This window comes from Crocodylus porosus, unplaced genomic scaffold (assembly GCF_001723895.1).
Source record: "Crocodylus porosus isolate Cpor-Errol unplaced genomic scaffold, CroPor_comp1, whole genome shotgun sequence".
Taxonomy (NCBI): Eukaryota; Metazoa; Chordata; order Crocodylia; family Crocodylidae; genus Crocodylus; species Crocodylus porosus.
This window is the reverse complement of record NW_017728925.1, coordinates 10,431,608-10,454,883: the sequence shown is the minus strand read 5'-3', so window position 1 is coordinate 10,454,883 and position 23,276 is coordinate 10,431,608. Positions and strand designations below refer to the sequence as shown.

The following is a 23,276-nucleotide window of genomic DNA, read 5'->3' as shown; positions in this document are numbered from 1 at the left end:
CTGATTGCAAGCTTTCATCAAGTGTGAGTGTTAAATTAAGACTTTCCCATTCAATGTGAATGCCTCCCAAAAACTTGTGCAAGGAGATGGGTTTTCCAGCATTCCCATCATGGGGCCAAAGTCCACACAAAAGACCAAATGGTAGATTGCCAAGCTTTCTGAAGCAGGGATTTGCCTATAATTCATCACTATACAGTGCCTTGGCAAAATAGGAGTCTGACCCTCACTGAAGCCCTTGCGTACTACACTATAAAAAAATGAATGAAAAACTAAAAGAGCAGCTCACACTAACTGAATATTCCTGATTTTGAAAAGATAGAGCAGGACACAAATGCTTTCATAGTGACAACTCTGATCTCGATAATGTTTTCTGGGTCAGCTCACCTTTCATCTCTTTCATCTGCAGGACAGTGATGAGAGCAGAGAACACTCTGGCCTTGGTCTTCTCCATCATCTGCTGATCCGCCTGCAATACTCCCTCCAAAATCTGCGTCAAGGAGTTTATGATTTTATCCACAGAATTCAATTCACTGACAACAAAAAAGGGAGAGCTCTTCAGATTAGACAAAATTCCTTGCTTAACATTTTGGTTGTCACTAATTTGTGTGAATCATGCCTGTGAAGTTTTCAGATACAGTTTGCGCTTTTTCAGTACAAGAGACACTCCATTTAAGTTACCCCAGGATCTCCTCAAAGACTCCCCCCGCCCCAGGAATTTGTACTGTAAACAGGGTGAGACTACACGCTCTGACAGTGATTCAAGTTTCCTTGTTCCATCTCTCCAATAAGAAAGAACTCAAGACATTAAAGTATTGTTTTCCAATAGAGTTTAGCAGTAGACATTATCAATATTACCTTCAAGGTGAAGAAGTCTGTCATTCCACAGGTTTACACAATAAGGTATCCCCTTTTCTTCCCAAATCATCAAGGAAATTCTGGCTATAGCAACTCACCTGGACATCTCATAAGGTCTTACAATGATCTGTGACTATGAACTTGCCTAGCAAAGAGCTGTCCGAACAAGATACCTACCTTTTCCACTGTCTGAGCAGAATCAGAAGAAGGGTGCATAGCATAGATCCCAGCTGCAGGCAGGATACTGACATGGGAACCAGCAGCTAAGGAGAAATACCCCATAGTTAAAAATGCAACATTTGCAAAGAGAAAGAAAAAAAGAGACTCAGCACTAATAGACAGAGTACTAACCAGTGCTCCCCTCCCTGCTGGACTGCTAATTTCAAGCAGACCTTGCAATGAACAAGGAGCATGGAGAAACACAGCCCATGCTATAATGGAAGGGGTTTACAGTACTCTCCAGTATAAAAAAAATTATTGATGTACCACATAATCTGTCGTTCACACAGCTAAGGGAATGAAGAGCGACTTCCACTTCAGTGAAGTGTGGGAACCTAGATACTAATAACAGAGCTAGACCAGTCAGTCCCAGAACTAGACAGAACTCCCAGAAGTAATGCCACTACATCTTAACAATCAACTGTAAAATTCTCTGTTTATAAACTCAACATCTCAACTTGTAACCCTTGTGGAATGGGAAATCTAGTACGCTGGATTTCATCTGGTTTACTAAGCCAGAGTTTCCTCCTACCATCACTTGAAAAAGGAGAGAAAGAAAACTCTCCCACAGGGAAATAGCTGCCTAAAATATCTGCTACAGCAACTGCCAGTCTGTCTAAAAGGACTCCAGAATTGGGAGATGCAAGAAATAAAGTCTTGTTTTCAACAGCAGATGAGACTACTGCCTACCACACTGACTAACAGTTTCACATTATTTCCTTGTGCTCCCCATACGCTTATACCCATCTGTTGTTTTTTGTCTTACAGATTTTAAGCTTCTGGAGACAGAAACCCTCTTTTTGTTGTGCCTGTTCAAAGCCTAAGCACAATAGGGTCCTGGTCTATGACAACAGCATTTATGTGCAATGGTAATACAAATAGGAAGGTAGCTGAAATCAGGACACGGGATGAAAGCCAACAGTTTCTGACTTTCAACAGCTTGCAACACTGCAGGATTCCTAGTCAGAACTATCTGCAAGGTCACACAATGGCCAAGTATATCAAATACAATCAGTCAGAGCTGGAAAGCAAAATTATTCTAGAGAGGGCCCTTTTGTTGCAGCCTCAACTCAAAGAATCAAAAAATGATGAACCTCAAATAGGTACAGGATGAAGGTCTTCTTAGCACAAACAGGCAAGAAAACTGCACACTCAGTCTAAAGCTGCAATTTATCAAAGGACCACATACTGAAACACAAATACTTACTAAAGCCTTGGTTCCACTTAGCACATCCAGAAACAGCTGCTGATGGACTGCAGAATCAGTCAGATGCATTATATCTGCCTACGGAAACCAATGACAGATCTCAGATTAATCATATGCAACAGTAAAAGCTAAATTGTATTTCCCATCCAGCATGAACCCTACTGTTTTTATGAAAATAGAAACTGTCAGTGATAGTTGTTACCGGCAAAAATCAACACTTCAGTGACTGGTAACTGGGAGCAATATATACATCAGGAAACTTTATCATTTTATCAATATCCATTTAATTACTGAGAGCAGTAATTACTGGAGGTAGACAGTATTACTGGCTTCCTTTACACTCCTTTAAAAATAGTAAACTATTTCCTCACCTCTTTGCACACACAATATGCTAGCTGTGATCAGTCAGTAAAATAAAACCCAGACAGGTAATTTAGTTGTAAGGTACTGGCAGCCATCTAAATCACAAGTATACATACAAATTAACACAGAGAAAAAGCAAGCAGCCTGATCCTTCACCCCTCCATCTGTGGCCTCAGTAAGAAGACTCAAAACATTCATTTTATGTCAGTGACACAGGAATTAAAAATAATGTCAATGTGACTCTTACGTGACTAGTAGAGATGATCAGCAGCATCCGCCAGGCTGAAATCAGCATTTGATATTCTGTCAGGGAGGCACAGCTGGTACCCTCTGTCTCTGCCACATGATGTGCCAGTGACTTCACATATCCTGACCAGTAAGCAAAGCGCTTTTCGATAGAGAATTTCCTCAAGGTATCTTTTAGGGACTGGTCCAGTGAGCCCCTGACAAAAAAAAAAAAAAGAAGAAATCAGATGCATCTTCATTTACTCCTCGGTCAGAGAACACGCATGCTGAGACTCGTGTTGGAAAGCCATGGACACAGCATGTAGGGTAAAGATTATTCCATATATTAGAAAGAACTCTGGAGAGGACTCCTCTGATTTCATCAAATGTCACCAAGTACAAGTAACCCCTGGAGAGAAAGCACTAATATTTTTTTAAAATGTCATTTTCTACATAAGCCTGATCTCTCAGAACACTAAGCAGGAAAGTAACTGACCTGAGGAGGGGGATTCTGTGCCCAAATGCTATCTAAATCTCTCCCAGCTTCGCAGCTGGTCCAGTAAAAGATATTGCCCACAGAAATCCTTGCCTCTCACAAATGTAAAAATATCACATTCTTACTCAGAAAGTTAGATCTTTGCATGCATTCTGGTGACTTCAGGAATAACAGGAAAGAACTGCATTTCACTCACAGGCACTAAAGAACTTCATCCTCAGTGTAAAGTGTCCTCAGGTATACTGAACACTTAACAGAAGAGCAGATTACCAAACACTCACTTGACTACATAGTAGATCTCCAGGCAGATGATTTTCATGATTAAGGCACAGGTGTCCAAGACACTGAGCTACAAAGAGGGAATAAAAGCAGAGCATGAGCAGGTTACTCATAGCTCCAGGTCAGATCATGCCAGACATTCCAAGTCCTGTCCAGCAAGAGCAGAGTTTAGGACTATGAAATTCAGAGTTCTCCTTCAGGCAAGAACACTGGTGCTGTGCAAGCAACCCAGATCTCCTGCTATATTTGGACATTCAAGCATTACATCAACAGAGCTAAAGTTCCTTCCTCTCTTGGGCAGAGGGAGAAACGTAAGGAAGACTTAAGACTTGTGCCTGCTCAATCCTTCCAAAAAGGATGACGGAATCACAGCTGTACAGAACTGTCCGTCCCAGGAGAAGGACAAGGCCATTAGGGAGGCATGATGATGGAATGGTTTTGTGAAGGAGCAGCTGCCTCACCAGACAGCAGTTCATCTCTTCTCCCAATAACGGAAGAGAGCCTTGTTGAAATCTGCACTGCAGTTAGATGAAGGATTAGTATTTCCCCAGAGAAGACAGAAGTTCCCAAGATGGAAAGATGACAAAATCCTCAGGACACCATCATGCTACTAATCTGGCTGAGGAGAGAAGAGATTGCTCTAGGTATACACTATACTTCACATTTCTGGAGTACTAGTTCTTTACAAGCCAGTAAAGAATGAAAGCCTCATCCCTCTGTTGACGTAGATGTTATCTCGATTTTACAGATAGGGAAGGAGAGGCAAAAGTTTTAGGAAACTTTTTCTAAGGTTACACAGCTAGCCTTCACAAAGGAGTTGGAAACAAACCCTAGGACTCACTTCTCCTATCTATCCTTAACCAACTTATGAAACTCCCTTTCAAGGAGGAAAGCCACATAAACTACTCACTTCCACTTAGATAAACACAGTTACCTTTAAGTCCTTATAAACACCTCACCTCTGATGTTTCTGAAGGGGGAGCAAGGATCCCAAACAGGGGGTTGGTTAAGTTTTCCCAAAACTTGGGCCTGAAAACAGAACAAGCAAAAATAGTGTAAGTTGATCTGTTTTGCCTCTGCAAAAGGCTTAACTACAATAGCCTGACCTGGCCAGCCTTTAAGTGTAATCTCCACTGCCTGAGAAATGTGGCATTTCACATACTGTATATACAATTACATTCACACACTGTACTTCATTTTAAGGTGGTTATTTCTGAAGATAAACAGATGTCTGGCGTTTCAGTGATAGGGCAAAGAGAAAGCTCCACATGAAAACTTCACAGTCAAAAACAGTATAGAAAAGTAAAGACTCACTTGGTCCGCAGAACAAGCATAGCACTATCCCGACGGTCCTGCCACAAAGCATGTAGGAACGCAATGGCCGCACGGTGCAAGAGGGGAGGGCACCAATATCTTTCCTGCTGCTTAGAGTCTATCAGCTCCAGGACCACCTGGAGGCAACTCCATTCCCCCAAGCTGAATTCCTAAAGTGGGGGGGGGAGAAGGAATAAGGTTACCTATATATAATCAAAATACAGACATCTTCTGTTTCAGTGTGAGATTCAGTTCCATCTAAGTAATACAACGGGAAGCAAACCTTGATCACAAGCGTTTGATGTGTATATAATACAAAATGCTTATAACGAATTTATAAAACGTTGAGGAAAGGAATAAACTGTTTTCACAAGTGCAAGATGAACTTACAGAGCTGAAAAAAAGAAACTGAACGATGTTACTATTACCAGTCTGAGTAAAGACAAGTCTTGGATAATGCAGAAAGATGCTCCCTTGGTTAAACCAGGTTACAATGATACTGGGGGTATACCTTAGATGCCAGAAATGTCCTTGTATTACATGTATACACTGTACTTATCTTACGCATATCAGACAAAATTTAAATTGAATCAAAAATTTAATTAACACATGTGGAAACTTGTACAGACTGAACTGACTGAAAAAAAAAAAAAAAACAGGAACCCTACGTGCAGACAAACAACTGGTATTGTACCTTTGACCCATCATCCCCATCTTTCACTTCCAGGTTCAGGAACAACTCAATAAGCCCAGGTTGCGTCTCTACAGCAACTGTGAGGAATTCCAAGATCATGACTTTAATGCGCATGTCCTCAATCTTACTCTGAAGACGAGTCAGGAAAGCATCACGGATAGCAGCAGCATCACTGCCAAGGCAGGCATACACAGACATAGGAGCAACCTGCAAAAGGGAACAGATTCTGGGAAATGAAAATCATTTTACTCTGTGGTGCTTCTTTTCAATATGAATGAGGCTGTAGTTTGCTATTTGAAGTGAAAATCAAGAACACTCATCTTTGAGCGAAGGAGTGAGGAAGAAGTCAAGAAAGTTTTGATCCTAATGAAATGTGGAAGACTATTAAGTTTTTCCAAGTTCTGGTCACCTCTTTAGAATTCTGCCCCTTGCCTATTTCATCAATAGAAGAAACATTAAGGAGAGAAACAGAAAACTAGGAAGATTTGGGTTGATAAACTTTGAAAAAAAAATACTCCCCAAGCTGCAGCATTCAAAGCATTTCTGTAAAACCTAGACAAGTTTCCAAACTTAACAGGTAAAATTAAGGGGCTCTTGAAAAGTTTTAATACAGGATTCCTCTTCTGGACATGACCATAAAGCTCAAAGTGAGAAGGATTACAAGTTGTATCTAAGGATTTGTCTACAAAGGGAAGTAAGTTGGTTAAAAGTTCCCCCTCCTCTCTAGAAGTTCTCATGCAGTTGCAGAGCAGCCTTAGATCACTGTAGCAAGGAGGACAAAGCTACTGCAGTCCAGACCTGAACGAGAAGCCTCCACATGGGAGGTTTAACTCTCTCTATTTGGGGCATGCTGAGCTCCCACCTTTAGTGCCTTATGTTTCTTAAGTGTCCCTACTTGGTCAAGTCCTAAGGGGGTGGCTGGGCAGACAGTTTCAGTAATAGAATTAGCAAAGAAAATATATGAAAACTCTTGTGAGAGACTGATCTTACTGTAGCCAGTCGTTTAAGCAGCTGGATGGCAAGGCGTGGTAGTGCTGGGTCATGCTTGTGGTAGATGTATTTGGCCAAGACAGCAATCAAATTGTTCCCATGAGCACCTGGGAGAACATAAGTAAAAAGTGACAGGGGAGAAGCTGGAATTACACTGAGTCCACTTTAAGGGCTCTCCTCAAGACTGCAATTATTTACTGTGCAGTAATTTTCTATACTGGAAAGGACGGAGAGTTCCAGGGAATGAATTTAACCTTCTGACAAATCAAGGGAGAAATCCAGATACTGATAGCATCTACTGAATCTCTTTCAGCCCTTTTCTTGTTAGAACACAAAAGGAATGAAAATAACGCTACCAGCTCATCTTAAAGAAGACATAGTAGGTCAACAAGTATTAGCATTCAGGGTCCCCTCGCTGCAGCAAAAACATTAATGTCTGGAAGACCATTATGGCTGAGTGGGGAGCAAGAGAAAACCAGTCCTGGTCCTCTCTCAAAAGTGGGCCCACCATTATATGATCAGCCCTTAATAGCATGAGAAGAAATTATATAGGGAAACAGACATGCTAGTAAATAATCCCATGATGCAGATCAGGCTAACATCTGTGTTGGAAGAGAAGAGTGCCCTTACTCTTCTGGTGCACAGGATGAAAACAGCACCACTTGGAAAAGTCACACACAATTTCAAGAAGTTACAAGTTAATCAGAAATAAGAAACAAGCACTGCTTCCCAGACTGACCAACAAGGAAGTACGTACCATGCTGTGTGAGAGCCTGTTCAAGTGGGGATACCACACTAGAAGGAGGTTTCAACCGGATGACATTATTAGTGACTGAGAACGCCAACTTAACCGTCTGGATCAGCAGCTGGCCCTGGCCCAGTGACTCATCGCTGTGTTGCCAAAAAAAAGTCACGGTAAATAAGTCAAAATCAGCTCTGATGCCCTCACTATTTGTATAATACTCAAATCTGCATATTTAGGAACATGAAGACCTACCAAACTAGGGTACAGGCTATAGAAGGATTGTATTCACGCCTAAATATTATGTGAGCATTGAAATATAAAATTCCAAGAATACAGTATATACACAAGACCGGTCCTGAATTTAACAGCAGCATAATAAAAGAGCGTCATACCCTTTGTGCTGCGAAAGAAAACACTTCCTTGGGGAAGTGAGACTTTCATGAATGTCTCTGGGTCTACCAACATAAACTGTAACTATATAGAGACTCACATACGATTCACAGCTTCTCTTTGGAAGAGCTATCTTCAGTTATACTTGAGAAGCTGCCTCGGCTATAAGGAAATGTGAAGCCTATTTTAAGTGGAAATATGAGATATGGTAAAACCTCTAGCCTACAGTCTGAGACTCAATGAAAAGGCAATGTTTGTCCAAAAAAGGTGTGAGATGCTTCTGCCTGCTCTTTATTAGGTGGGAGGTCTCATATCATGTTAGATGTTTTGCAATACATAGTTTAGCACACAGTTTTTTGGAGGGAATGAGTAACCTATATAACAAAGAAGAAAACTGAATGAGGAGAATAATGGTAAAGAGAAACAACAGGCAGCAAGGGAGGGGGTGTATTGTCTGGGGAAAGAGTTTGAGCTGCTGCAGGAAACATTACTTTCTATGTATTTACTTCTGAGTATTTAATAATTTTTTCTAACAATGAATTTATGAAAGCTAAAACCTCTGGTAGCTCATAGCACAGGTTATCATAGTGAGTGCAATATTAGAAGCCTCTTGAAAATTGCATGCTCATGGAGATGTGAATTCTGCTATATCAATAGATGCTGATGGATCTATGAGACCTCTAGCTATGGTACAGCTTTCCAGTTGGAAAGGGGAAATTTTCAGGATTATTTTTACAGAGGTATTAGAAGAAATACATAATGACCTGCTATCCTTTCTCCACCAGAGCCAACTAACTAGCCTGGCTGCTTGTGTGTATGTGCTAGAATGGGATGGCTATGGTAAGGTAAGAAGGTGAGGAGAAACAAACAGCCATAACTGGGACAGAGTCATTCAGAATTCAGAGTGGGAGTTCTGGAAGGAAGGTCACCCAGAGCTTTGGCTGTTAGGCTGGAGAGGTCTCTATAGGAAAGGCTCAGTATCCCTCATCTGAACCACGGGTTTCAAAGCTGCTCACGCTGAGAGCAACAGTCCCTACTCTCTAGTGTCTACGGGAATTTACTTAAAACCCCTACCTAAAGTTAGCATCCTGTGGACACAGCTTGTAAGTTCCTAGAACATAAGACATTTCCTCTCATGAAACTTAACTCTACAGGCATGAAATGTGACCGATAACTTCCACAAAAAGCTTTAAAACACTCAAGAAGTCCAATCTGTCCCAAATACAAGTTTTTCCAAACGGCTTGCTAAAGCAGTCCTTTATCAGCCCTGTCTGAGAACTAGCATATAAAACAAATGCAAAGTTTTCAAAGTAAGCCACTTTTCAGTTACCATAAAACAAGACAATCCTAACAATTTTAAACTCCTACTTCTATTTCTTCAAAGTCCCTTTAACTACAAAGCTATTTCACTAACCACAAACTTTCAAAAAAGTTTGCCATATACAGATACTGTAGAAAAGAAAAAAGTCAAGCAGAAAGGAAGTTTTGCAGAAAGACAAAGTCAGATGGTAACTGCTACAATCCAAACAATGAAATTACTACTGTGGCTACATAAATCCATGAAAAGAAAGGGGCAATTCATAACTAAAACTTACACACTATCCTTACCTCTCTCTTATCTCACACTTTCCTTAGCCCACACCAAGGCCTTATACAACCCCAAACTGTGCATAACCCTACTTATTATTAAAAGGGTGGCAATATACAGGGGCACCCTTTAAGTTTCCACCTTAAATCAAACACTGACACTTAGCATATGTTTTTTTTTCTTGGCTTGCTTAGCATTAGGACTTACTTCCACAAATCTGCAATGACTGTAGTTCCCTTGAAATTCTCCAATGAGTGAGTGCAACTGTTGGACCAAACAAGTAAAATAAATCTAAAATTTCTAAGATGATCATACTACTTCATTTTTATAGAAGCAAGCCACAGCAGCATGAAACTGGGAAAGACACACACCTCCAGCACCATTCAAGGACTAAAGTATATAAAAGCATGAATATCGAAGAGATTAAGATGTATTTGGCATAGATCAAAAAGCAAAGCTCTGAACTACATAATGTATTGCAACTGCTCATGCACGCTACATATGCTACCACTTTCATTCATACTACATTTGATAGTGTCTTAAGGTAAATGACCAAGTAAATGATGGTCATTGTAAGAGGAGAAAAGTGGGGGAAGTTCTTATATGAAACACTAGAACAGGGGTGAGCAACCCCCGGCACACATGCCGAGCATGGCACATGAGGCCATTTTCCTCAGCATGTGTTGGGGTTGGGGAGGCAGCAGTTGTTTACAACCTTCCAGCTGCAGCCGGCCCCAGCTCTGGGTAGCTGCTGCCAGCCGGGAGCCCAGGCTGCTCCCAACAGGCAGCTGGGACACTGCAAGCCCTGCTGCAAGCAGCCTGGGCTCCGTGGCTATCAGCAGCTACCCAGAATTTGGGCCAGTTGCAAACATTTGCTGCCTCTCTGCCCCGGTCCGACCACAGCTACCTCCCAGCTCTGGCCCCAGCCACAGCTGCCTCCCAGCCCCAAGACCCAGCCACAGCTGCCTCCCAACCTCAGACCTGGCCCTGGGGAGACAGCACATACCGGCAGTGCTCCCTGCTGTGCTGCCCTCGCTGCTTCTGCAAAGCAGTGTTGGAACCTGGCACAGCAGGGGGCGCAGAAAGCTGCCTGCTCCCAGCTCCCCGCTGCCCTGCCACACTTCCCCTGCAGGTGGGGGCAGCAGCAAGGGGCACAACCCTGCACTGCTGCCCACACTGCTCCCATGCATGCAGAGGAAGGGTGGCAGGGCAGGAGGGAGCTGGAAGCAGGCAGCTTTCTGCACCCCCCGCTATGCCCTGCTGCGCCAGGTTCCAACACTGCTTTGCAGAAGCGATGAGGGCAGCACAGCGGGGAGCACTGTTGTTATGTGCTGCCTCCCCAGAGTCGGGTCTCGGAGGCAGCTGGGGCCAGGGCCAAGAGGCAGCAGATGTTTGCAGCTAGCCTAGGTTCTGGGTAGCTGCTGTCCACCACAGAGCCCAGGCTGGGGGGCAGGGGCTTTGGGCGGGGAGCAAGGGGCAACAGGGATGGGGGGCAGCAAGGTCTTTAGGTGGGAGGCAAGGGTCATGAGCAGGGCTGCGGGGGCAAGGGTCGTGAGCAGGGCATCCTGCCATGTACTCCCTACCCTCATTTTGTTTTTCTGGTATGCCGGCACTCTGGCACCTTCCAAGGTAGGCATTGTGGGGGTTTTCGGCACTCTGGACAAAAGAAGTTGCCTACCCCTGCACTAGAAACACTATAATGTTCTTAAGGAACTAGTTTGGCTATACCAGGGTTGCTCAACCCCAGCCCGTAGGCCAAATATGGCCTGCAGAACCATGGCATCCAGCCCACAGGGCACCCCACAGGTCATGGAAATTTACAGCAGGGTAGTGGTGGCAATACTGACACCCATCTGCTACCAAATTACCAAACCCCACACAGCTGGATCACAGCTGGGCCATTTCCATGCAGCCAAATCAAGCCAAGGACATGCCCCCACCCTCTCAAATAACTGAATTAGGGCAAGGCTGTCCCCCACTACCCTCTCCCCACTCCCCCAGTTCTATCAGGGTCAGGTCACTCCTCCTCCACAGTCTGGATCAGGGCCAGGCTATGCCCTGGACACCCACCCCCCTCTGCCAGAAACCTGCCTTGCAGATCAGGCCCATTCACTAGATCAACCCCGCGATGAACTAGGTACCCATCCGTCCAGCCCATAGGTAAAAAGTTGGGCACCTCCGGGCTAAACCCAACGTGGCTAGAAGGCAATAACCAATAGGCAACAAAAATATGGTGAAGGTAACACCATCTATACTACACAGCTACTGTAAAATATTGAAGTGTAATGATATCAAGAGTCAAAGAGAAATCAAAGGTTTCTCACAACTGAGGTCTGAGTAATACTGGTGACCCAGGAAGCATTTGCTAGCAGTCCATTAAGAGATGGCAAGCCACACAATATTGGCTTTCTTCCACACTTCCAAACGTTCAAAGAAAAGGAGGAATAGGCAGCAAAACATATATACAGGAAAACGGATAGAAAAGAAAGACAAAGAGCCAAAGAAGGCACTGCACTGCTATAAAACTGACCGTATAGACCATGCCAGCTGCAATGCTTAGTACTTTCGTAATGCTACTTTTCCATGCAAAAAACTGCTGTATTCACTAGTGAGATTTTATGCTATCATGAGCAGGAGGGGACAGGTCCCACAAGGTCACAAATAGAGGGGGACAGATCAATCACCCTCTCCCATTCTATTATGATCCACATTAACTTTTGAAAACCTCTGCTGCAGTTGTGTATCACAAGACCTCAGGAGCTGCGTAACCCTAATTTCAATATTTCTACTCAATCCCACAGCATTTTAAGATCCCTCTTTACTCAGCAAACTTAAAGTGTCAAAAGTGTTAATAGTTGCAAAGGACAGAGGATCTTGTTGGGTTTCACAACACAAAATTACTTTCATACCAACAAAGGAATTTAGCCACCGGAGAAGTGTCCACAAATAAGTGGCCAGAATTCACCCTGAGTCTTCAAGGAATCATGAGGCTTTGTAACAATCCATTCATACTAATACATCATACTGAACTGAGATGTTATTTGAAGATGCAGAAACTATAACTTTTGCTATAGTGTTCCCATCTTCTAATTCATTTGGTCCTTTTACATGGTGAACTTAAATGATTTATTTGAATAAGTATTAATGTCAGCAAGCATGAATCAAGCATTCCCACATTTCATTTACATGCTGCATCTATCAGTTAGATTAAGCACTATCAGAAGCAAGAAAGCTACTGTGGGTAACACCTATCAGGAAAGAAAGAAGTGCAAAATTATTAGTGGATTCTTGGCAATTCCACCGAAATGCTGATCAGTGAAGGGCTGCCATGACTGGCTGCTATGTGTGTCCCCCCAGCAATATCAAATCATTTACACACACACTTCAAATTTGATCTGTTCCTTCTTTCTTCATGCTACTAGAATGGAACAGGTGACTTACCTACTGGACTGTGAGGCCATTACCATATCAATGGTGTCCACACCAATGCCCATGATGTTAATGACAGCCTGCCCTGCTTCTGTGTTAGCCAGGCTGAAAATGCATAAAGACTGAAGGCTGGGGGCACTGCTGCAAGGTAGAACAACACACCCATGAGACAGCAATCATAGAAGTTATTTGCCAGATTCAATACACCTGCCAAGGTGCGTCATAGTCAATACCAACTCCAAAACAAGATCACATTAGAAACTCCTTAGATGGTCTTATCCATTAATTTAGTGCCAAGTAAGTTAACCCAAAGTAACTTTTACAAGTTCCCATGCCCTCAATCACCTCTGGTTTCTTCTACTTCAGTGCATCTGGTAGAAATCTCAGAATGGGCACAACTACCAGAGAGAATACAGGCTGCCCTGGAATATATACATCAGTAGCAGACTAAGCTAAGATCCCTCTACTGATTTCCCTTCTTTTATCAGACTCTTTGAAGAACAGCACTGTTTAGCATTCCCCCAGCCTTTGCACATTTCCCTGGGTTCAGTTTAAAGCAAGGTAAACCAGAGCTGTTAAGAAACACAATATAATCACATCAATTGATTCTCCTTAATTCACATTCCAAGATGGGAACAAAAAGACTATGACAAAGGTGTTTTATCCTGCAATCAGAGCTGGCACATATAAAATAATGTCTGAAATTCACTGTACACTTACTTGCTATGAGGATCCATTTCAGGGCACAGGTTCAAAATAGCATGGATCAGCTGCAGGATCAGACACCCTGAAACACAAGAACAAGCCACTCAGTCATCACTAATAGTAGTTATGGAATTCACAGTATCTTCCAAAGGTTGCAAAGCTACGTGCAATATTATAGTAAAGAGCATAAATCTAAATACTCACTGAGATGCCTTAAAGTTAAAAAAAAACAGCAGCGAAAAAGACACATTCTCTCTGAAGAAAGAATTCAGCTCTGCTTCATTTGCAAAGCTATCCTTACCAATTCGCTCTCTCACTCCATGGGAGTTATAGCGCCATTTGTGGTAGTTTGGCAGCATTTCCTTCAATACAAACACGATACATGGCATCAGCCCTTGGCTCTGTGTGCTGCCAAGCTGTCCCTAGAGGAGACAAAACCATTACATCTTAGTTCCAAAGGTATGATTTTTTTTGTATGAGTGTTTTCAATCCCTCACACTCCCAGGATGGAAATAGAGATTGGGAGAATTCTGTGCAAAAAACTAAGGGGACAGATATTTGTTCAGCAATTTTTGTTCTTTAGCACTCAAAACAAGTGAAGTTTAGATGCATTATGGAGGTAAATACAGTTGCACCTCTGGAAAAAGCTCAAGCCCTTTGGCTTACCCAAATGCAGGCTCTCCAGCATGAAAAGGTGTGTGTTCCCACCCCACAGGAGAACCTCATACGTTCTGGTATGTGCTTTTATCTTACCTTCTGCACTGCCCACTAACAGGAGCTAACAGGATGACTTTACATGTAGAATCACTGAAGAATCACTTACACGGACAAGAGTAGTGATCAAGTGTAGAAAGGAGATGGTGACACAGTACTCGCCCTGAGGCTGTTCTATACTCATCAACAGGTTGCCATAACCTCCTGCATTCATTCCCTCAGCACTGTGGAAAAAGAGAGATGGGTCTGTATGAAGAAAAGACACCAGGCATAATAGAGGTGTGCTCACAGAGATATGCAGGTGGGGAAAGATGAATATTACATTAACTAATGCAACTTGAATATGAAAGGGTGAACCCATACTGCCTGGGAATCAATATACCTCCTTCCCTTAAGAAATACTACTTTACTTTTCCTAAGGACTACCTTTTATTTAATATTTGATTAATCTAGCTTCTGCCTCCCATGTTTATGACTGGGGGGAGGGGGGGGGTGTTGTGTTTGTCTAAATATATTTTTTTCTACTAACAAAAGCAGTCCCTTCCAGGCAGTTCATATATTTTACAGTTCTGCGCAATTAATTCAGGTAAATGGTATGTTAACAGAGTTTGCATGTAAAGGAAATGGGATGCAGATTACAGTTGTTACCCAGACATGGCAGATTCTGCTTAAGCAGAGGGGATAACAGAAGTAAAAGGACTCCAACAGCTGTTGCTCTACCCATTCCCCTAGACAGAGTTCAAGAGCACAATATTTTATGGTTCTTTTAAAGCTTTTGATCTCACAATCAAGATGAAATCCCCTATTTCTTCTGCTATAAACTCTGAGTGATAAAAAATTAAGACAGCCTCCCAGAGTCATTCTAACTGGCATTTATCATCAAAGAACCTTGGAGTTTCTGGTAGAAGTGAATTTATACCATTTTATCACATAAAAATGGAACTCTGGATGTTTTTATGAACTTTGAACTGAACACTCATAAAACACTGACCCCTTGAATGAAGTGCTATAGGAAGCACAAAAAATAAATTGATTACCTAATCATGCGACTCATACTGGAAACTGGATTAGCAACAAATGGTAAGAACCCTGTATGGTGAAGGTCAGTCCAAACCTGAAGTGAAAAAGAAGTACAGGTATGTTTTCTTGTATACAAAACATTCCTCACTTTCAAGAAAGTCAGATGTTTATTCCCTTACCTTGGCTGGCATCCGAGAAGCAAGTACAGTCAAACAGTTGACACAAGATGCAATAACATCCACAGGGGGAGAGATCACAGTTGTTAACCTAGGAAACAGATAACCAGTATCACACATAAAACTTCTAGAACAAACTGGCTGGGCCTACACCTAATTTTTTAGTGGTGTACAAGTAGTAAGGAGTGCGATTTGTCTATCAATCAGAATAGTTAGATTTGTACAACTCCCAATATAAGCACAATAGTATCAGGATAATGGCACTTAATACTAAAATGATTTACACCCCTTCCCTGCAGGTATAGCTATATTAGTATAGGATGGCTTTCTATTAATAAAATTGCGTCCACTTCAGATTATACCACCACCACCACCACATTAAAGCACTCAACAGCCATGAAGAAAGAGGCAAAGTTATTTGGTTTGAGCACAGACTTAGATATGGAATCTCCTGAATTCTGTGCTGCCTTGAGCAAAATTTGCCTTTGATCTGCTTCTTGTGACTTAACTGCCATTCAGCTACTTACCTTTGCAACAGCATGTAGATCCGTGATGTGATTGGGAGAAGACAGTCCGCTACTGACACATCAGTGCTGATGACCTTGTGTACCAGGTCAATGACTGGCTTGACCCTCTGGCAATGCTGAATCACATCTGGATTTAAAAAAAACAAAAAAACAAAACAGTATTACATTCTGAAATGAAGGCAGCACTAGTCTCTCTAAACAGTCCTTGGATCATCTAATACTACCCCCATGCTACCCCTACAATTGAGAATCTACCTTCTGTAAGCTACTCCTCAATCTACCCCAAATATCCAATGAAGGAAGTTTCTATTTTCCACCAGCATTCATAACTGAAATTGATCATACTGGGATTGTATCCCTCCCACCAAAAAAACATTGAAAAGTAGGGTCTTTACTTTAACAAGCTCACGGTTTAGCATTTCTCTCATCTTACATTAGCCCATGTCCTTACATTATCTTGGTACTGCCTAATACCTTTTATGGAAGTAACATGATTAAATAAGAAGTGGCTCTCTAGTACATGACAAATGTTCTAAGTTCTTCCAACTCTTGTTGCATCTAACCGCTCCTTCTCTTCTCTTCTTCCTCCTCTTCCAGTCTCTACAGTTCTCTTTACTCCTTTCACAGCTGGGAATTGTTAAAACTAGCACCTCATGGAGGATCACAACAAGAGAGAGGAAAGGACAGTACTACCAGGCTATCCCAGTGGAAGTCATAGAGACAATCACGTATCCAAAGCCCACTCTTGCTTTTCACACCTCATGTTAATGTTAACTAGGCTCATCAAATTCTTCTCTTTCTCAACAGCTCCCACAATTCCTAACCTGCCTCACCTGCAGTTGATACAACGTGAAGCAGCATCTCAATCTCGCAAGTGAACAATGTCCAGCTGCTGTAGGAATATTCCCATCGTACCAGGTACCCCCGGTCTTCCAGAATTACTTGGCCCACTGTTCCCTGAGGTATTCGTAAGTTTGTCTGACCCAGCCCTGAGGGTTGGCAAGAGGTAAACCAAAAAAAAGGGTGAGAATCTCATCTGTATTATCCAGTTTTAAGGACTAAAACCTATAAGCTACTTGGTTTAATGGCAGTGTTCCAAAGATGAATCCACCTGACCCATTTCCTTACCCAGAGGATAGAGGAGCTTTGGTGCCTGCTTTCGCCAAAGGGTGCCATCTTCATGTGAAATCACATCAGGGGGTTTGTTCTTGTACAACTCAATGTAGAATGACATTTTATCCAGGAAGCTATACACCTGAAAAAAGAGAGCTAGAGCATGCAGCCCAAATATGAGAGCTTTCTAAGGAGCTATCTAATGAGGCCATTTCCAAGGATGGATGTTTGCTTGAAATGCAGAATCTGCTCACAATATACAAAGTTTACCTAATACAGGAATACTACCCCATGGATTTCCTTTCTCCAACTAGAACCTGAGCTAATGAACAAATTATGAGTCAAATGTTCTAACACATGTACAGCATTCAGAAATATAATATCCTGACCGAAGACCACTGTAACAATGATTGCCAGATCCAGGTGCTGGGAAACTAGCTCTCTTCAATTACAGTGAAATGTATAACTTGCTTAATTATCACCGGATTTGTTTGGAACTGCTGGCTTCCAATCCCACATCAAAAAAAGAGAAAGCATGCAAGTTAGTTCCACATGGAACTTTCCGAGTATGTCTATACCACTAACCGCACCAGGTATGCTAGAACATGCCGTATTGCAGTATGCAGGCTACCTCCTGAATTGGCAATAACCTACCTCTTGGCAGAGCCTATCCCTTCTGGTTCAGAAGATAAGGATAGCATGTTTCAGCATATTGCTACTGGCAATTTAGTGATATAGACACGTCCTTGGTCTTTCACATCTGGTGTCCCAAACATTTGGGGGCCAGGTAACATTACTCCATAAACCGTATGACAGACTTGAGTTCTTAGTCACTTGAACTCGAAACCATCTGCACTATGGTGGCAAAAAAATCAGTCTCAAAAAGCATGTGTCCCTTATAACCTGTAACAGTAATCCTTCTGGCAGACTTTGAAGGGAGTCCTGTACATATCTCCCTGGCCAAATGTTTCATAGCTATTGCTCAGAACAAAGTGTGGGATGTGTGGCTTCTCTAAGAATAAAGCATCTTCTAGACTCCAGAACAGATTCCATACCTTTTTTGCAGTAGATTTATCTGACACAAGGGCTTGGAGTAGCTGAAGGAGAGGAGAGAGGTGATGGGGGAACATTCCACACACACTGTCCAGGATAATGCCAAGACCTGCAGTTGGCTCCTGGAGGTAAAAACAATAAAGAAATTTTCCTTTATAAAAAGGCATTACAAGGTCAGTTACAAAGAAAAAGAGCAAGAATCTTTTTCTAGGTCAATAGAAGAAAGCAGTTTACTCTGGCTTCTGAATTTGGAGTATTTACATTTCATCTGCAAATCCTAGTATTCAAAGGTCTGAAGAAGTCCCACAGTCATCGATTTGTAACATTTATCCCCACTTCACAGAAAGTTCACCTTCTCAGATTAACCAAAGTGTCATTCAGAACACACCTGATCAGAATTAGGAGGTGATGCAAGATGCTTATATTCCAATACTTCCTGCCCCACACTAGTATACGTTAAGCAAATGGTTCAAGTGATCATTAGTTTCCTCTCTAATGAACATGCACATGACATTAATCATGTCCAAAGCCTCATTCCAGCACCTGTTTTTACTCTGAAGAGCAACTGGCGTTGGTACAACTTGGGTGAAACTGCATGCCAAATATAACATACAAAGGTAGAACCAAACATGTTTGGATTAACTAAATTCTAATGAAGACTGATTACCTTGCCAAGGGAAGAAAAACTTGTTCTCCTCCAACACCACTATGCATCAAGATCAAAAACAACACAGCACTTGATTCTAGCACTTAATTCTAATGCAAGAGTTCCAGTCAGAAAGAAACTATAAATCTTCACAATCCCAGCCTTTCCTTAATATACATTAAGCTTGCTTTATGACCACCCTCCTACAGTGCAGCTAAGACTGTCTTCTAGAAAGACTGGAGGAGGGAGAGTTAACGGTAAACCACAGAGCGAGATAAATTGGAACTAGCTGTACTATCCTTTCTAGAAACTAGTTACTAAGGTGAATGTACACAGGCAACCTGTTTCTTTCCCAAAAGGAACCTCAAGCATACTCACTGTCCTCCAGAAGAGCTGGGGAATGCTGGAAGCTGCTAGAACTTCACACGCAGCATCAATTATATCCTTCAAAGAAAGAAGGGAAGGAGAAAATAAGGTTATTTCATATAAACAGTTTCTAAATAGCTTGGGTTCAATATTTACCCACTATACTGCAGCTGCATAGTCAAAAGGAAGAAATATACAAATCTATCCTAGCCCAGAATACACCCAAATTCTCTTAAAAATCATGTTCGCTATCGAAGAGGTGATTGGGTAAGGACAGAATAAACCCGCTACAGATTTCATGGACCATGTGCTGTCTTCCACCGGCTAGATACCTGTGTTATTACAACATACATTATCTCATGTTTGTAGGATCAACATTTCACCATTCTGTTTCAAAGCATTAAGAAAACTAAATGTAAAAAGCATTATTCTGCACTTTTCAATATTGCTCACCAGACCTGTGGGAACAATGAAACTTGCACCACCCAGCTGGGGAGGCAGCACAGTAAACCGGGGTGAACAATTATTTGGGCTGGAGAGCCACTTAAGGAGTTTGGGTGAGCTGTCATGGCTGGGACCGGGTAGTACGGCAATTGATCCTACCCAGCCCCAGGCCTCCCCCCGCCACACCCACCACCAGGGGTGCTGGACAGACCTGGTGGGCAGAGTTTCCATGGAGACCAGCCTGGGAACCCCACGGGCATGGCACGCTCAGCCAGGGTGAGATGGGATGAGGCCATGGGCAGATGGGGAGCATCGTCTGGAATCACAGGGTCATGACAGCATGGGGCTGGGGGCCGAGGCAGAGTTGCGATCCGGTCCCTGAACATCTCTGCGATTAGCGCTGGTTCTGAAGGCAAGGACATGCAGGGAACAGATCGCAGCTGTCTCAGGCCTCAACCCTGCCCTGTCACCACCCTGTGATCCTGGCCCCAGCCCCAGTCCCAGCCCCACCTGCCTGTCTTGCTCCCGGATGCTGCTTCCCACCTGCCCACAGTCCCATCCCGTCTACCTGGCTGAGCATACCTTGCCTGCAAGAGACCCAGACATGAGTGGAGACTCCATGAAGACCCCACCCACCTGCTCCATTCAGCACCCCAGGAGGTAGGTATGAGGCAGATGAGCCAGGGTACCCAGGCAGCAGTGGCGGTGACACTGGCAGCCAGGCAGAGTGAGCTGCTACTGTGGGGGCCACTGGGAAGCTGAGTCCAGTGGCTGCACCACCCCCCCAGCCTGCTGCAACACCACAGGCAGCAGGACTGGTCACGCACACCACTGCCAGAGCTGCCTCCCATGCCTGGGCCAGGTGTGGCTGGGGGGTCCAGCACAAGCTGGATAGAATCCCTTGTCAACCTGGATCCAGCCCATGGCCACAATTTCCTCACCCCTGACCCGAAGAGCGTATTGCATGGCATCCCAAATGGAGAATTTACACCCATAACTTAGGTAGTCAGTGGGAATGTTTGATTATATTAAATGATAACAAATGCAACAAACTTCAGGCACTGACCTGCTGATTGCCTAGAGTACGTAACTCCAGTGAGGTCAAGACAAAGGAAAGCAGCCCATAAATGCACATGCAAGCAGTGCTGGCAGTACACTGGAACATAAAGACAGGTCAGTCAGTGAATGAATAATATCGACTACCAGAGTATTTGCTACCATGTTGCAACTGCATTCATAGCCTTCAGCCCATTATGGGCAATTGTGTTTTGAGCAATTGCTCTTTTAATGCAAGCTTAATAGGAAAGAGATTTGAAGATTCATAATGTAGCTAACTTAACTATTGCAAAATAGTGAATCTGGGACCAGCCACTTGTGAAGTGCTACATAAAACAAATTATTTTGGCAGGTGGAAGCCCCAGCCCCACTATCCTTTGAATGCTTCCCTTTATAGTCCTTTCGAAAAGCATTCCACAAATAAAAATAGAAGGGATTTTCTCTCATCAGCTTCTATCTGAAAATTATACCAGATTTCAAATAGTGTAATATGGGAGCAAACAATCTAGTGAAACAATCTGGGCAGAAAGGTAACAGAAGCAAATCATCTAAACCAGAGCTTCCCAAACTTTTTCTTATTGCATACCCTCTTCCAGATTAACTAGCTACCCCACACCTCAACCAGCATACATTTCATATTTTAACCCCTTAAATGCCAATTATTATTATAATGAAAATTAAATCTGCCATCACAATTTCTCCTGTGTACCCCCCAAAGATGTCTTGGGTAACCCCCCAGAGGTATGTGTACCACAGTTTGGGAATCCATGATCTAAGTAAAGAGATACAACATATAGTGCTCATTATCAAATCAAAGAATATAATAAACAGGATATTAAATGCCCAATAAATATGCCTGAGCAGGTTGTCTAGCCACTGGCCAAATCTCAGCTTGCTCTGGTTACGTATAGTTCCTAACAGAACTTATGGAACTCATTTTTATTTACCCTTTGAATTTACAAATCCTTCCTATTACATTCATAGTCATTTGCAATTTACAAAGAAAAAAAATCCAAGACTACAAATCTGGTCTCATTTACCAGCAAGTATTTTGCTAAGTACTATGCTTATAGTAACCTGGACTTCCAGAAATACTGGCCCAAACTACCTATATCATCTTACATTTTTATATAACTAGCACACAAAGTCTTCTCCCCCCGAACAGTGTACAAATACAATCATACAAAACTCACATTCTTCCCCCCACTGCTTAGTGATCGGAGAAGTTTGGTCAGATACTGGAACACGTTAAGCTGAATTGCAGTACTCCCCATTCGCCTGATTATACTTGTTGACTCTTCTGGGCTTATTGTATGGCGAAGCAAAGCCCAGGCCAAGAGAACAGGGGCATGATGCGAAACATCCCCTAATGTCAGCAACAGACGGTCCATTTCCTGCTTAGAAGAAAGGATACAAGCAAAACAGTCAATACAGTCTGAAAGAAGCCCTAGCCTGGCAAGTACTAGGTTGACAGAAGATTAGCACAAAGTCACCTTTTTATTAGAGATGCACTGATATATCAATCCATATCGGATCAGCACCAATAAAAGGAAAATTCACATTATTGGCAATTAGCTTTTTTGGGGTCAGTGTAGCCGATTATGTCATCGATAAATGCCGTGTGCAAGTGTGCAGCCACAGCATGCATGTGGCCAGGAATACAGTCCAGCAGCTTGAAGAGCAGGGTCTGACCAGTAAGTCTGTGGAGGAGAAGGGACAGGAAGAGGGAAGGGGCCTGAGGAGCAGCTCGAAGCACCCATGGTGAGGGAGAGAGTGGGACTGAGGCAGAAGTAGGCACTGCCCAGCTGGGGTGGTGCACAGAATGGAGCTGCGGGCAGCTCATTCAGGGGACACAGGGGGGCAAGGAGAGGGGGGCTCCCCACTGCTGCATGCATCCCCAGAAGCATGGGAAACATGTGCCCCCAGATTTGTGTTTGGGGTGAGGGTAGGCTGCCCACTGCAGGCTAGGGGCCAGGGACTGTCCCAACCTCTCCCCAGCAGGGGAGCTGGGCCGGGGCTGTGCTCGGGGGCTACGGCATAGGCTACAGCCACCCCAAAATTCGCTGTAGCCCCCCTTCCAGTGCCACTGCCCCCCACCACACCACCCACCCAGCCCAGCCTCCCCACTACTGGGAAGAGGCCAGCATAGCCCCTGGCCCTAAGCCCACAGTGGGCAGCCTGCCCTCACCCTAGGGCCACATGCCCTTCATACCTCTCCCCCAGGGATGTGTGCTGTAGTGGGTGCTCCCTTCTCCTCTCCCCCCTGGGATGAGCAGGCTTGAAGGTCCACCCCAGCTGGAAAGCACCCTGCACTGACCCCGCTCCCTCCCTCACCGTGGAGGCCTCGATGTGCCTCTCATGTCCCTGTCCCTCCCTCTCCTTAAGCCCCTAGAGACTTACTGGCCAGATGTTGCTCTCCAAGCTGCCAGGCTGCATATCGGCTATTGGATCAGTATCAAACAATATGACTGTTTAATAATCAGCCATCAGTATCGGCAAAAAAAAAAAAAAATCTTTACTAGTACACACCCCTACTTTTTATACTGATAACAATTTTCAATAAAAGATCTACTGAACTGGTCCCACCGCATGCTTTCAGAAAGAAACAGCATAGCACATTTCTTTCTTCCATTATGCTGGTTCACATTTTGGGGAAGGAGGT

At 43.3% G+C, this 23,276-nt stretch overlaps 1 protein-coding gene across 4 annotated transcripts in view; it reads right to left on the bottom strand.

Moving 5' to 3' along the window:
- The window catches only part of NUP188 (nucleoporin 188), a 45,286-nt gene that overhangs the window by 8,144 nt on the left and 13,866 nt on the right, over nucleotides 1-23,276 (bottom strand). For 2 of the 4 annotated variants that reach the window (XM_019540741.1, XM_019540744.1), the window contains 23 exons: nucleotides 21,808-22,011; nucleotides 20,625-20,714; nucleotides 19,127-19,192; nucleotides 18,105-18,224; nucleotides 17,065-17,191; nucleotides 16,770-16,925; nucleotides 15,937-16,063; nucleotides 15,413-15,500; nucleotides 15,251-15,327; nucleotides 14,323-14,437; nucleotides 13,801-13,921; nucleotides 13,515-13,581; nucleotides 12,807-12,935; nucleotides 7,400-7,533; nucleotides 6,643-6,749; nucleotides 5,653-5,859; nucleotides 4,959-5,128; nucleotides 4,604-4,673; nucleotides 3,647-3,714; nucleotides 2,892-3,087; nucleotides 2,282-2,359; nucleotides 1,033-1,118; nucleotides 385-530 (listed from right to left, as the gene is read on the bottom strand). In XM_019540741.1, coding sequence (XP_019396286.1) covers nucleotides 385-530; nucleotides 1,033-1,118; nucleotides 2,282-2,359; nucleotides 2,892-3,087; nucleotides 3,647-3,714; nucleotides 4,604-4,673; nucleotides 4,959-5,128; nucleotides 5,653-5,859; nucleotides 6,643-6,749; nucleotides 7,400-7,533; nucleotides 12,807-12,935; nucleotides 13,515-13,581; nucleotides 13,801-13,921; nucleotides 14,323-14,437; nucleotides 15,251-15,327; nucleotides 15,413-15,500; nucleotides 15,937-16,063; nucleotides 16,770-16,925; nucleotides 17,065-17,191; nucleotides 18,105-18,224; nucleotides 19,127-19,192; nucleotides 20,625-20,714; nucleotides 21,808-22,011 — 2,749 coding nt within the window. The remainder of the gene's footprint in view (nucleotides 1-384; nucleotides 531-1,032; nucleotides 1,119-2,281; nucleotides 2,360-2,891; nucleotides 3,088-3,646; nucleotides 3,715-4,603; nucleotides 4,674-4,958; nucleotides 5,129-5,652; nucleotides 5,860-6,642; nucleotides 6,750-7,399; nucleotides 7,534-12,806; nucleotides 12,936-13,514; nucleotides 13,582-13,800; nucleotides 13,922-14,322; nucleotides 14,438-15,250; nucleotides 15,328-15,412; nucleotides 15,501-15,936; nucleotides 16,064-16,769; nucleotides 16,926-17,064; nucleotides 17,192-18,104; nucleotides 18,225-19,126; nucleotides 19,193-20,624; nucleotides 20,715-21,807; nucleotides 22,012-23,276) is intronic. The other 2 variants (XM_019540743.1, XM_019540742.1) reach the window with 2 other exon arrangements.